This window comes from Phocoena sinus, chromosome 12 (genome assembly GCF_008692025.1).
Source record: "Phocoena sinus isolate mPhoSin1 chromosome 12, mPhoSin1.pri, whole genome shotgun sequence".
NCBI lineage: Eukaryota > Metazoa > Chordata > Mammalia > Artiodactyla > Phocoenidae > Phocoena > Phocoena sinus.
Genome location: NC_045774.1, coordinates 62246223 through 62259990, shown reverse-complemented (window position 1 = coordinate 62259990; position 13768 = coordinate 62246223). Strand labels below are relative to the sequence as shown.

Below are 13768 nucleotides of genomic sequence, written 5' to 3'. Positions count from 1 at the left end.
AGATAGCCAGTAGGCACATGAAAAGATGCTCAGCATCGCTAATTATTAGAGAAATGCACATCAAAACTACAATGAGGTACCACTTGACACCTGTCATTAGAAAGGCTACAAATAACAAATGCTGGAGAGGGTGTGGAGAAAAGGGAACCCTCCTACACTGTTGGTGGGAATGTAAGTTGGTGCAGCCACTTGGAGGTTCCTCAGAAAACTAAAAATAGAATTACCATATGATCCAGCAGTCCCATTCCTGGGCATATATCCAAACAAAACTATAATTCAAAAAGATACATGCACCCCAATATTCATAGCAGCATTATTCACAATAGTCAAGACATGGAAGCAACCTAAATGTCTATCAACAGACGAATGGATAAAGATGTGGTACATTTATACAATGGAATACTACTCAGCCTTTAAAAAAAAGAATGAAATAATGCCAGTTACAGCAACACAGATGCAACTAGAGATTATCATACTAAATGAAGTCAGAGAAAGACAAATATCATATGATATCACTTACATGTGGAATCTAAAATACGACACAAATGAACCTATCTATGAAACAGGATCACGGACATAGAGTACAGACTGGTAGTTGCCAGGGGAGGGGGTTGGTAGATGTAAGCTTTTATATACAGAATGGATAAACAACAAAGTATTACAAACAACAAAGTATTACTGTATATCACAGGGAAGTATATTCAAAATCTTATGATAAACCATAATGGAAAAGAATATGAATATAAAAAAAGAATGTGTATATATGTATAACGGAATCACTTCACTGTACAGCAGTAATTAACACATTGTAAATCAACTATACTTTAATAAACGCATTCATCTTAAATTAAGGTTATTAAAAATATGGAATATGATTTCCTTTTTATTTTTACATCACAATTTTTTCTCTAATATTTTTTGTTCTAGGTCACTTTTCACATTGAACCATATAAGAATCGAGATGATAAAAACATGTACCAAAATATCAGATACATTATAGACAAGTGAGTTTCTTCTGTCCTATAATTACTGTTATATGATCCAATGATAATTACTGTTATAAGTATGTTTATATTTGAGAGATTTGAATGACTTACAGTATGACATATTAAAATTAGTTTAAACTAATTTTGTAATGAATACTGCAATCATTTTAAAGAACATTTCTGAATTTCCTTATAATTCACTTTCTGTATGAATAGTTACAGGTTCCTGTTTTTACTGTTTTATGTGTATATTAGACTATGATTTCTGTCATCTGACATTTAAATTAGTATTCTGCAAATCTTATGAATATAGAGTTGTCTTTTTAAAAGCAAGTTCAGAGTATGAAATGTGAATTGCTTTTGCAATTTTGAATTGCCATTAGATATGGCAGATCCACATCTAATATTTTCATTTAGTATGATTACAAGGAAAGAATTTATTAATACAGTTTCATTTTGTTTAAGGGTTTACTAATAATAGTCTGTGACAGCTGCCATATTCTTACAAAAAACATGTCAGCAACAGTGGGACATTTATCACTTATACAAAAAAAAACAAACAGTATTTTCATGTAGAAAATGGGCTTTTTATTGTGTTAGTCATCATTTCTAAACCTCAGTGTAATTTCTTGTTTGTTAATGTCTTAATGTATCCAGTATCTCATTTTTCAATGTGTAAAATTAAAAATGCATTTTTAATGTTTACACTTATATCGCTAATTCCCCAAAGGTGAACAGTGTGCTTAAACTGCACTGATTACCTTCATTTTCAATACATAAACAGTTATTGTCTATTGCAACTGAGTTATGAATATTCATTTTGCTTTCATATATGTTTGTATTCTAGATATGGAAATCATCCTGCCTTTTACAGGTACAAGACTAAGAATGGCAGTGCTCTTCCACTGTTTTATGTCTATGATTCCTATATCACAACAGCTGAAAAATGGGCCAATCTGTTAACCAGCTCAGGGTCTCAGAGCATTCGCAACTCTCCTTATGATGCATTGTTTATTGCACTTCTAGTAGAAAAAAAACATAGATATGAAATTCTTCGAGGTGGTTTTGATGGAATTTATACGTATTTTGCCACAAATGGCTTTACTTATGGCTCATCCTATGAGAACTGGGCTAAGCTAAAATTTTTTTGTGATCAGTTCGACCTAATGTTCATCCCAAGTGTGGGCCCAGGATACATAGATACCAGCATCCGTCCGTGGAACAGTCAAAACACTCGCAACCGAGTCAATGGGAAATATTATGAGGATGCTCTGAGTGCTGCACTCCAAGCCCACCCCAGTATAATTTCCATCACCTCTTTTAATGAGTGGCATGAAGGAACTCAGATTGAAAAAGCTGTTCCCAAAAGAATCAGTAATACCGTGTACCTGGATTACCGGCCTCATAAACCAAGTCTTTATCTAGATCTAACTCGTAAGTGGTCTGAAAAATACAGTAAGGAAAGAGCAACTTATGCATTCGATCACCAGCTACCTGTTTCTTAGTGCATTGATTAAAGTTTAATAATTATAGATATCACCTAATTTCAATACATTCCTTTTGAGTTATGGAAAGAAAACTATCCAAGTCAGTATGTACTATTATCTCTAATAAAAATAATTTGTACATTTTTAAAGGTAGTAATATTATCATTGCCACCTTTCACAATGGCGATGTTGCACTGAGAGAAGTTGTGCAAATAACATTCCTTGTGGCATAATTTGGTGAATTTCTGACTGGAATTGAAATCCTGCTTTATAGCTATTTTTGTTTCACAATAGGTAATTGCTTGTGTTATATAGAGTAGTTAGCACACAATTAAATCCTACTTGTATTCTGGGCCCAAAGAAAAAGGACTGTGTATATATTTGATATGTCTATTGAAGAACAAAGACCTAAAAGATAATGTACATGGTTCCTTTTTCATTTTTTTAATGATCCAGTCAACTTCATCATATTAGCATTCAGACTCTGGATAACTCTCCAATAACAATTCTTCAGAAAAATATCATATACCTTAAGCCTTACTGTGAACCATATTTTGTTAGGAAGGTCTGCTTTCTATAGTACAATATGTATCATCATTTGCAGATTTTTGGTTTCCTAGAGCTTGCTAGGTGTTTTGCATGTCTAATGTTTCTACATTATAATGCTGAATTTCAGGCTTTAGAAGGAAAATCCTTTCATAAAGGTTAAGGATTGCTTCTCAGTTATTAAAAAAAAATAGCTGCTTTACAATTATGAAAATACAGTGCCTCAAATGTTATTTTAGGGTACCTTGTCAATCTTTAACTTATTCATATTTTTCAATTTAATGTTAATCAGAGACCAACTGTTAGATAAGAAAAAGTTGATACTATCATTGGATTGCCTTCTTTTAAGATTTTAAACTGTTTTTACTAAAACTAATAGAGAAAATTTACTTACCATTTCAGATTTTAAGGATATGGAAATGAAAGTTCATTACTAAGTTGACTTATTAGGTATAACACTTAATGATGGAAATATTTAAGACTTTATTGTCTATAATATAACATCCCCATCTAAAAACATTATACTTTTATGTTACCTAACAGGTTAAAGAGTTGTGATCAATTGTCATAGTGTGACAAATTAATCATCTGTAAAAATGAATCTCTTTACTTTAAAAACTACAGAATAAAATACACTCTTATTATAGTTAATATTTGTAACTAGAACTATAGTAAAAAAATCTAATATATATGCTATTACATGAATTTTTTTTAGATATTTAATTTATTAAATGTAAGCAATAGGGAAATACTAAACAATACATATAAATATTCTGAATATATGGACATTCATTCAGAAACAAATTAGCAGTGGAATTTATCATAAAATAACTCAGTAGACAATGAAATTTAATTTTAAGCAGTGCTTTTGAAGTTAACTATCATGTCTTTGAAAAGAAGCATGATTAATGTTAAACTTATTTATAACTGAGAATTTGCCATTTCTCAGAATGTTCAGACCATGGGAAACCAATATAATAGTAATTAGTAATTCACCTTGTAGAGGAAATTACAAGAATAAATCACTATAATGTTACAACTAAGTATCTTCATGAGGAACACTCATACAGATATAACCTGTGGATTTTTTTTTCTTACATCCAGTTAGCCACTATATGTTATCTTAGGGATACACTCTAAATATGGTATACTTAATAATATTTATAACATACCATATTTTATTAAAGTTTAGTTAGAGAGATGTCTAACACACAGGAATTTTTGTCATTGCTTATGTTGTATGGCTGAACCCATAATGACAATTTTATGAAATAGTTCTGAGATTAAGAGAAAGTGTATAAAAACAAGGTCAGCAAATCCTCAACACGGACACCACCATTTCTCTCCTGCTCCCATTGCAGACATATAGATAGATCATCTAGGACTGCAGAATTTCCCTCTGAGCTTTGTTCTAATGCACTACCCCAACCAGCCACTGACAGTTGGTTTCAAAGTAAGATAAAATAGATTCTGTCTTCATTGCAGAAAGTTAATTAATTCTCAAGGGTAGAATGTTTGGAATCAGCTCTAATGATAGTTTACTGATTTATAACTATTTGAATATCATGTTTCTTTTCTCCTGCTCTTAAAAAAACAGTTATTAGAAGGAATTATCTCTAATAATTTTGTTATTCTTAGGGAAGAATGCTTTCAAAATCTTCCTCAGGTATTCATTACAGCTGCCTTTACCATTTGACTTATAACAAGTTTAGATTGCATAATCACAAGAAATCAATTCTTTGCTTTTATTTAATTCAATAAACTAAAGTAACTGTTAAAGAAAAAACAGTGTAATATATGCACTGCATGAATCAAAATGAATTATTTTATGGTTTAATCAGTCTAATTTTTTGACTGTATAGAAATCAAATCTTTCTTTTACTACTCTCTTTAAGGACTGACATTGTCAAAAACTGCTGTAATTGATGTTGATCTCAGCTGTATATTAATTTTTTGTTTTAAGAGTAGTTTAAAAATGACTATTTTGTTACATGAAGTAGTTAACTTTCACCTAATAAAAGCATACAGGGAATAAATTGTATCTTAGATATAAAAATGTTTCTTTTTTTATGAAATGTTTAATTTCTGATTAACAGTTCAAAAGTAGTAGTCAGTCGCCACTCTATATATCTTCTCTATTTGAAATATACAGCATTTAAAAAGTAGATATCTTTTAACTGTACTTTTAAAATCTGTGAATTTGTGTTATACACACAAAAATACGAATTTTTTTAATTTGGAAGATGGTTTCCTATTTTTTTATTCTTTGGGCATAATCATATATGAGCTCCAACATCCTTTAGAAAATTGATCTTACCCTAAAACAGCAAAAGTAACAAGCCACTAGAGAACCTACCAAGTTCATAACCAAGCCGTTTTTGAAACTGATCACAGTTATTCAATTTAAACATAGTGACTGCCCCTAAACTCTATAGTGCCTACAGAAGCAGTCCTTAAAAGTCTTTATCTAAATTTTGAATTAAGGTCGAACACTCTCATGTCCCATAGTGTAGAAGCAATACTTTATTTATGACCAGCAAATTTTATTTTTATAAATATTTACAATTTCAAAAAGAAAAATTGAGCCAAAAAGAGATTTTTGGCTCAGCTATTCCTTTTTTTTAAAAAAAAGTACTGTAAATTTAAATGTACTTTAAATTTAAATTATATACTGACTGTTATATATCCACATAAAGGCTAAATGTTATAGTATGGTTAATACAGGATTATTATCCTTCAGAATGCAGGTACTACTTTGGCTTACTTACAGAGTCATCCTTAGTCAAGTCAAAGAACTTAGCGGTAGTGCTATTATATTCCCAACTATTAATGAAGGGGGGAATATTTTTCAATGTTACTAGATTTTGTTGTTGTAATTACCATTTATTATATCAAAAGAAAAAATAATTTAAGACCTAATAAGCAAATAATCATAGATCTAAAATTTACTGAAGTCAAAACATAGTGGTACTTTTTATATTGTGTGTTCTAAACTTCATTTAAAGCATCTTATATATTGAAGTTCAAATTTCTCATTTATATAACCTTAAATGTAACCATAAAGTTAAAAAGCCTTAGAGTCTATCTCATTGAAATAATTATTTCATGAAACAAAATAATGATGTACCATGGTAGTGATTATTCTGTATACAATTCAACTTATACTATATGATTGTATTGTCATGCTTTTGTGTTTTTACTTTAGAGTTTTTAAATTAATTTTTATTGGAGTATGGTTGCTTTACAATGTTGTGCTAGCCTCCACTGCACAACAGAATGAATCAGCCATACATATACAGATATCTCCTACTTTAGATTTTTAACCTGTTTAAAAAGTCAAACAACAATCATTATAAACAACAAAGTGGCAGTCTTCTGCTACTCAGTAGCATTTAAAATACATTAATTATGTCCATGCATAAAAGTATTTTTCAGTCCATTTTATAAAAGCCGTTTTCAAAGCACTATATATCACCATGTTAATTTGATTATAGTATCTAACAATGTGACTTTTATACGGATCTTGAAAATATCATATGCAAAAGAGAAAAATAGTTAGAAGAAATTCATTTGTAATACATGCAGTACCTTTTAGAAATGTATATGTTTGAACACAGTCACCTAAGAATAGCAGCCACACTTTTTTTAGTTTATACACACTAAATTTATATTTGAGTACTGCCGTTCTATATATCGTTAATTACCCAAACATATTATCCATATGGCAGACTGTTAAGCCATTACTATTAAAATTGTGCAGTCCAGTCTGGCTTCATGTAAAAAGTCAACTGCAAATCTGATAGCTAAATTCTTACTTGAAAATTTGCTGCATTGTTATATTTAAAGTACATTCTTGAAAATTATGCTCTTGGCTTTTTAGGTATCTTGTAAGAACAATATTTAGTGACAGTCATTATATGAACAGTAGTTGAGCTGAAATTCTGTTTTATTTTTCCTCATGAGTGTTTGTAGCTAAAGGCTTAATTTAATCCTCAAATAAAATATTCCATTAATGCACATTATTTTCTCATTTCATTTTTTTACTTGAGTCATTCTTAAATAAAATTTAGGTAGTGTTTCCTCCTATAAGAATATGTGCATGCTGATTCTTTGCAAAAAGGATTTGACATATTTTTCATAAGAAACTGTTACAAAATTAATATATATAAATGAAAGAATTTTAAAAAGGAACATACATATATGATACTAGCATATATGGCTGACTACACATTTGGTATTGAGAGCTTCTGAGTAGCTAATGCAAGATGTTATGGCTCTTGTTCCAGAAAAGAAGCACCTCCTTTCCTATGCAAGGCAAACTTTGCCTTGTCAATACATTTTAAAATACATTTCTCAAATAGGCGTTATACCTAGGGTCAAAAATGCAGAAACCTATAGGAGACTGTCAGGCAATGTAAGTAAATGCATCAGGTTTAAACCCTATAGAGTCATAGCGACTGTGGACAACTGTCTTCTAATAAGAGTAGTTGCTAACAGCTCCTGTCAGTGTTGCCCCTTCTGTAGCTGTGGGTCCCTAAAACGAGGAAGTATGTATGCCTGCGTGTTTGTAAATTTTTCTAATTATAACATGCTGGCAGATACTGCAAAAGATTTTTAAAATACTGGTTGGCTCAGTTCATTGGTCATTAGTTTGTGACTGCTGATGCAAAGAATGTAAAACTAGGTTATGAAAAATGTCCTGAATGTTTTATAACACTCAAGGGGATTTCATATGACTAGTTATTGTGATGATTACTGGATATACTCCAAGTATAAAACAATAAAACACAAGTCAGTGAAAGTAAATCCATGTGGCTTTGATGATGTGATAGCTTTCCCCAGGTCTTATCTCAGAATAAGATAAGAAATCAGAAATTAAAGCACCAAAAAAGTGAGTTAGGTGCATATCTCTCAGCCAATCTTCTCTATTATTCCTCCTAATTTGACTTTTGAATAGCTGATTTGAATTAATACTCACTGAGAGGGACTTGGAATGCTTTTTATTCTGTTGCTTTTTAGATATGGATCCGTTGTTGAAGCCTGGCAAGTAGGTAGAAAAAAAAACTGTAGGTAATTGTGTTTAATTCTAGTCTCCACTTCTGCAACCTACTTTCTGTCCTTTTGCTGCCTGCCTGCCTGCCTCTGCCTATCTGCCCACTATTCAGCCTTCCTATCTTTCACCTGCCTTTCTTATCTGCTTTGTTTCAAAAAGGATGTTAGTGATTTGTTAGAATACATACCATGTAACAATACAGTCTTAAAAGGAGAGCAAGAATAAAAATGCACTTATTGAGCCCAGCATTAAATAAAAACTGAATAATGTGGTCAATACACTGCTATACTGGTGGTCACAAATTTAAAATCCAAGCTTTGAGTAGCCAGTATGAAAAATAACATCTCATCATGTACACATTGTGCACTGTCCATAGTATAAGATAGAAATAAATTTCTCAAGAAAAGTATAGCTGCTTTGCTATTAAGAGAAGAATTTCTTCTGAGGAGTCTCATAAAGAGGATACTAATAATATAATACAATAAAGATTATATTAATCTTTTTATGGGTGAGTAATATTCCATTGTATATATCTTAATAATGAGTGTAGTGGTGAAGGGGATATACATTTAAGTCAGGTGCTAGCTTCTTTTAAGATACATTTTTTAACTTACAAAGCATTATGTTTTATGTGATACAGTTTACATTTTTGGATTCCTTATGTCTAATCAGCTATATCCATGACAGAGCTTTTCTCATAAATAATCAAAATGAAAGGCAACTGAGTCAAATACAGATTAGTTCCAGAAAGGAAAATGAAATTAACTATATAGCTCAGAATTTTATATAGAAAAAGATTTACATTTGCTGAATTGGTAGTATATTAACCATAGCTCACCATTCATTAACAAAAAATAAACCAGAACGTTTACTATAAATTGATCTGTCCAGTTTCCGTATCTTTAAAAGGAGGGGATTGGATTGGATGATGGCTCAGATTGCTAATCAGCACTAAAATTATTTTTATACTAATGTTATTAACAGCATCAAAAGAAAAAAAGTCTGCATTTCTATAATTAAGACAAAAATCTGCCGGGGGTCGGGGGGAAGAATTCTATAAGATTATACCAACCTTAAAATTAACATTCGTCATCCACTCTATATTTTATTACTCTAATCTCTTCCTTTCAGATCACATTGTTGTGAATATTAAATATGTTAATACAAATAAAGTGCCTAAAACAGCCCTGAAACATGGTAATGTTCAACAAATGTTGGCCATTACTGTCATTTTTATACTCAAAAGAGGAACAACCCAAATGTCCTTCAGTGGGTAAAAGCATAAATTAACCTGGTACATTCATACAGTATTGCTTGGTAATAATAAGTAACAAAACACTGATACATACAACTACATGGATGAATCTCAAATGCATTATGTTAAGTAAAAGAAGTCAGCCTCCAAGGATTATGTACTGTATGATTCTATTTATATGACATTCTGGAAAAGGCAGAACTACAGACAGATTAGTAGCCACTAAGGTTTAGGAGTGAGGGAACTATTCTGTATCCTGACTGAGGTAGTGATTACCTGAGTCTGTACATCTGCCAAAATTCAAAGCTATACAACTCCCCCACCAGCATACCCAAAACAACAAATGAATTTTCTGTATATTAATATTTTTAAAAACCCACAATGTGGTATTACTACACACTGATACAAATGGCTAAAATTAAAAGGACTGACAATGCTAAAGCTCTCATACTTTTCTGGTGTTAGTATAAAACACTTCACCCACTTTCAAAAACCATTTGGCATTCTCTTGTTAAGTTAATCATTATCTTTACCATATGACCAATAATTCCTCTTCCACTAGTAGCAGACTTTCTCATCTTCCCTCCTCATTCTCTCCATTCATGACACTGTCATTCATGCCACACAACCAGAAACCTAAGGTCATTCTTTGCCTTATCACACTTTCTCATGCTCTAAGTCCCATCAACCATTAAGTACTACTTCCTTTTTTTCCCTAGCTATTTCCTAAATATTTTTGCTATTCTGTGTGTACTGTTTCTGATCATATCCAGGACATCATAATTTTTCACTTGGCCTATTATACATTCTCAATTAGTTTATATACTTACGGTATTGTCTAACTCAAATCAACCTCTAGACTCAGAGTCTAGGCCATTCTCTTGCTTCAAATTATGTAAGTGACTCCAAATTGCCTGCCTACAGAAGAAAGCACAAACTTCTTCTCAAGGTATACAAGACGTCCCATTACTGTCCTATACCTAAAACGACAGTCTTCTCTCCTCTTTTTTTCCCCTCAGAATTTCTGCTACAGTAATATTATCCCTCAGATTATACTTCAGAGGGATAACCAAAACTTATACCCTCATGAAGACTTGGGTTCTTGTGGGTTTTTTTTTTTTTTTTAAGTGATGTCTTTCCCATTGTTCCTCACTTAGTTTACTCCTACTGGAAAGAGGATGAGAATGGGACAGAAAGGTAAAGGAAAAAAAGGAAATATAAACATTTCTAACAAGAATCTAATGTGTATCAAACACTGTTAAGTGCTGTCCATGTTATTTCACGGAATACTCATCCAACATTCTGAGGCAGCTTTTGTTTATTTTATACTTAAGAAAACTATATGTACCAAAATTGCCAATGTCCCACAGTTGAGTAGACATAGAGCTGAGAAAACTATGCCATTCTACTATAGTGTCAACTTATGTGGTAATATTTCCCTACACCCAAGGTTTTTCCTACACTCATACAGGTTAGGCAAAGTACACTTCTATTCTAGCACCTGCTACTTTGTTTTGAGATAGGTTTCATACATGAGTATCTTTCTTTCTACTATAAGCACATTGAGCGTAGGAAATATCTTTGTTTTAATTCCTTTTAAGAATATAAAATACACATAGAAAAGAGAATATAGAAGTTTCTTTAAAAAATAGTCATAGATCCAACACTAAATTTAATGAAATGCAGCATTCCCTGGAACTTTGAAGCCTGGCCCTAATTAGTGAGTGTGTGTTTTCCACCTTTATATTCCCAGTGCCCAGCACAGAGCAGGTGTGAATTAAACATTTGTTGAACTGAAGATAGATTCATATGAAGCTTTGCATATACAAAACAATGTGTTACACAAGATTTCTGTTCATGAACATTTCTTATTGTTATTCTATTACCCTTGGGCTACTTGCAAGAAAACTGTAGACATCTTCCATGATTTCATGGTTGTAGCCAAATACTATTGGCATATATAATTTCATTTTATCTGCATTAACTAACATTAAAAATGCAGCTGTAGGAGACCTTTAAGATGGTGGAGGAGTAAGACGTGGAGATGACCTTCCTCCCCACAAACACATCAGAAATACATCTACATGCAGAACAACTCCTACAGAACACCTCTGAACCCTGGCAGAAGACCTCAGACTTCCCAAAAGTCAAGAAACTCCCCATGTACCTGGCCGTGTGGCTGACAGGGTCTTGGTGCTCCAGCCGGGTGTCAGGCCTGAGCCTCTGAGGTGAGAGAGTGAGTTCAGGACATTGGTCCACGAGAGACCACCCAGCTCCATGTAATATCAAATGGTGAAAGATCTCCCAGAGATCTCCATCTCAACACTAAGACCCAGCTCCACTCAATGACCAGCAAGCTACAGTGATGGACACCCTATGCCAAACAACTAGCAAGACAGGAACACAACCACACCCATTAGCAGAGAGGCTGCCTAAAATCATACTAAGTTCACAGACATCCCAAAACACAATACTGGATGCGGTCCTACCCAACAGAAAGACAAGATCCAGCCTCATCCACCAGAACACAGGCACCAATCCCCTCCACCAGGAAGCCTACACAACCCACTGAACCAAACTTACTCACTGGGGGCAGACACCAAAAACAATGGGAACTACGAACCTGCAGCCTGTGAAAAGGAGACCACAAACACAGTAAGTTAAGCAAAATGAGAAGACAGAGAAATACACAGAAGATAAAGGAGCAAGGTAAAAACCCACCAGACCAAAAATATGAAGAGGAAATAGGCAGTCTACCTGAAAAAGAATTCAGAATAATGGTAGTAAAGATGATCCAAAATCTTGGAAATGGAATGGAGAAAATACAAGAAACTTTTAACAAGGACCTAGAAGAACTAAAGAGCAAACAAACAATGATGAACAACACAATAAATGAAATTAAAAATACTCTAGAAGGGATCAATAGCAGAATAACTGAGGCAGAAGAACAGATAAGTGACCTGGAAGATAAAATAGTGGAAATAACTGCAGAGCAGAATAAAGAAAAAAGAATGAAAACAATAGAAGATAGACTTAGAGACCTCTGAGACAACATTAAACACACCAACATTCGAATTATAGGGGTCACAGAAGAAGAAGAAAAAAAGAAATGGACTGAGAAAATATTTGAAGAGATTATAGTTGAAAATGTCCGTAACATGGGAAGGAAAATAGTCAAGTCCAGCAAGTGCACAGAGTCCCATACAAGATAAATCCAAGGAGAAACACACAAAGACACATGCTAATCAAGCTATCAAAAATTAAATATAAAGAAAAAAAATTTAAAGCAGCAAGGGAAAAGCAGTAAATAATATACAAGGGAATCCCCATAAGGTTAACAGCTGATCTTTCAGCAGAAACTCTGCAAGCCAGAAGGGAGTGGCAGGACATATTTAAAGTGATGAAAGGGAAAAACCTACAACCAAGATTACTCTACCCAGCAAGGATCTCATTGAGATTTGACGGAGAAATTAAAACCTTTACAGACAAGCAAAAGCTAAGAGAATTCAGCAACACCAAATCAGCTTTACAACAAATGCTAAAGGAACTTCTCTAGAAAGAAAGCGTAGGAGAAGGAAAAGACCTACAATAACAAATCCCTCAAAATTAAGAAAATTGTAATAGGAACATACATATCAATAATTACCTTAAATGTAAATGGATGAAATGCTCCCACCAAAAGACACAGATTGGCTGAATGTATACAAAAATAAGACCCATATATATGCTGTCTGCAAGAGACCCACTTCAGACCTAGGCACACATACAGACTGAAAGTGAGGGATGGAAAAAGATATTCCTTGCAAATGGAAATCAAATGAAAGCTGGAGTAGCAATTCTCATATCAGACAAAACAGACTTTAAAATAAAGACTATTACAAGAGACAAAGAAAGACACTACATAATGATCAAGGGATCAATCCAAGAAGAAGATATAACAATTGTAAATATATTTGCACCCAACATACGAGCACCTCAATACATAAGGCAAATGCTAACAGCCATAAAAGGGGAAATCAACAGTAACACAATCATAGTCGGGGATGTTAACACTCCACTTTCACCAAAGGACAGGTTATCCAAAATGAAAATAAATAAGGAAACACAAGCTTTAAATGACACATTAAACAAGACAGACTTAATTGATATTTATAGGACATTCCATCCAAAAACAACAGAATACACTTTCTTCTCAAGTGCTCATGGAACATTCTCCAGGATAGATCATATCTTGGGTCACAAATCAAGTCTTGGTAAATTTAAGCAAACTGAAATCATATCAAGTATCTTTTCTGACCACATGCTATGAGACTAGATATCAATTATAGGAAAAAAACTAAAAAATACAAACACATGGAGGCTAAACAATACACCACTTAATAACCAAGAGATCATTGAAGAAATCAAAGAGGAAATCAAAGAATACCTAGAAACAAATGAC

General features: G+C 32.8%; 1 protein-coding gene across 1 annotated transcript in view; it reads left to right on the top strand.

The window, feature by feature from the left end:
- Positions 1-7034, top strand: part of MANEA (mannosidase endo-alpha) — a 73931-nt gene extending 66897 nt beyond the window's left edge. The window contains exons 4-5 of the mRNA XM_032651289.1: positions 928-1004; positions 1834-7034. Coding sequence (XP_032507180.1) covers positions 928-1004; positions 1834-2491 — 735 coding nt within the window. The 3' untranslated portion in view covers positions 2492-7034. The remainder of the gene's footprint in view (positions 1-927; positions 1005-1833) is intronic.
- Positions 7035-13768: the final 6734 nt, after the last annotated feature.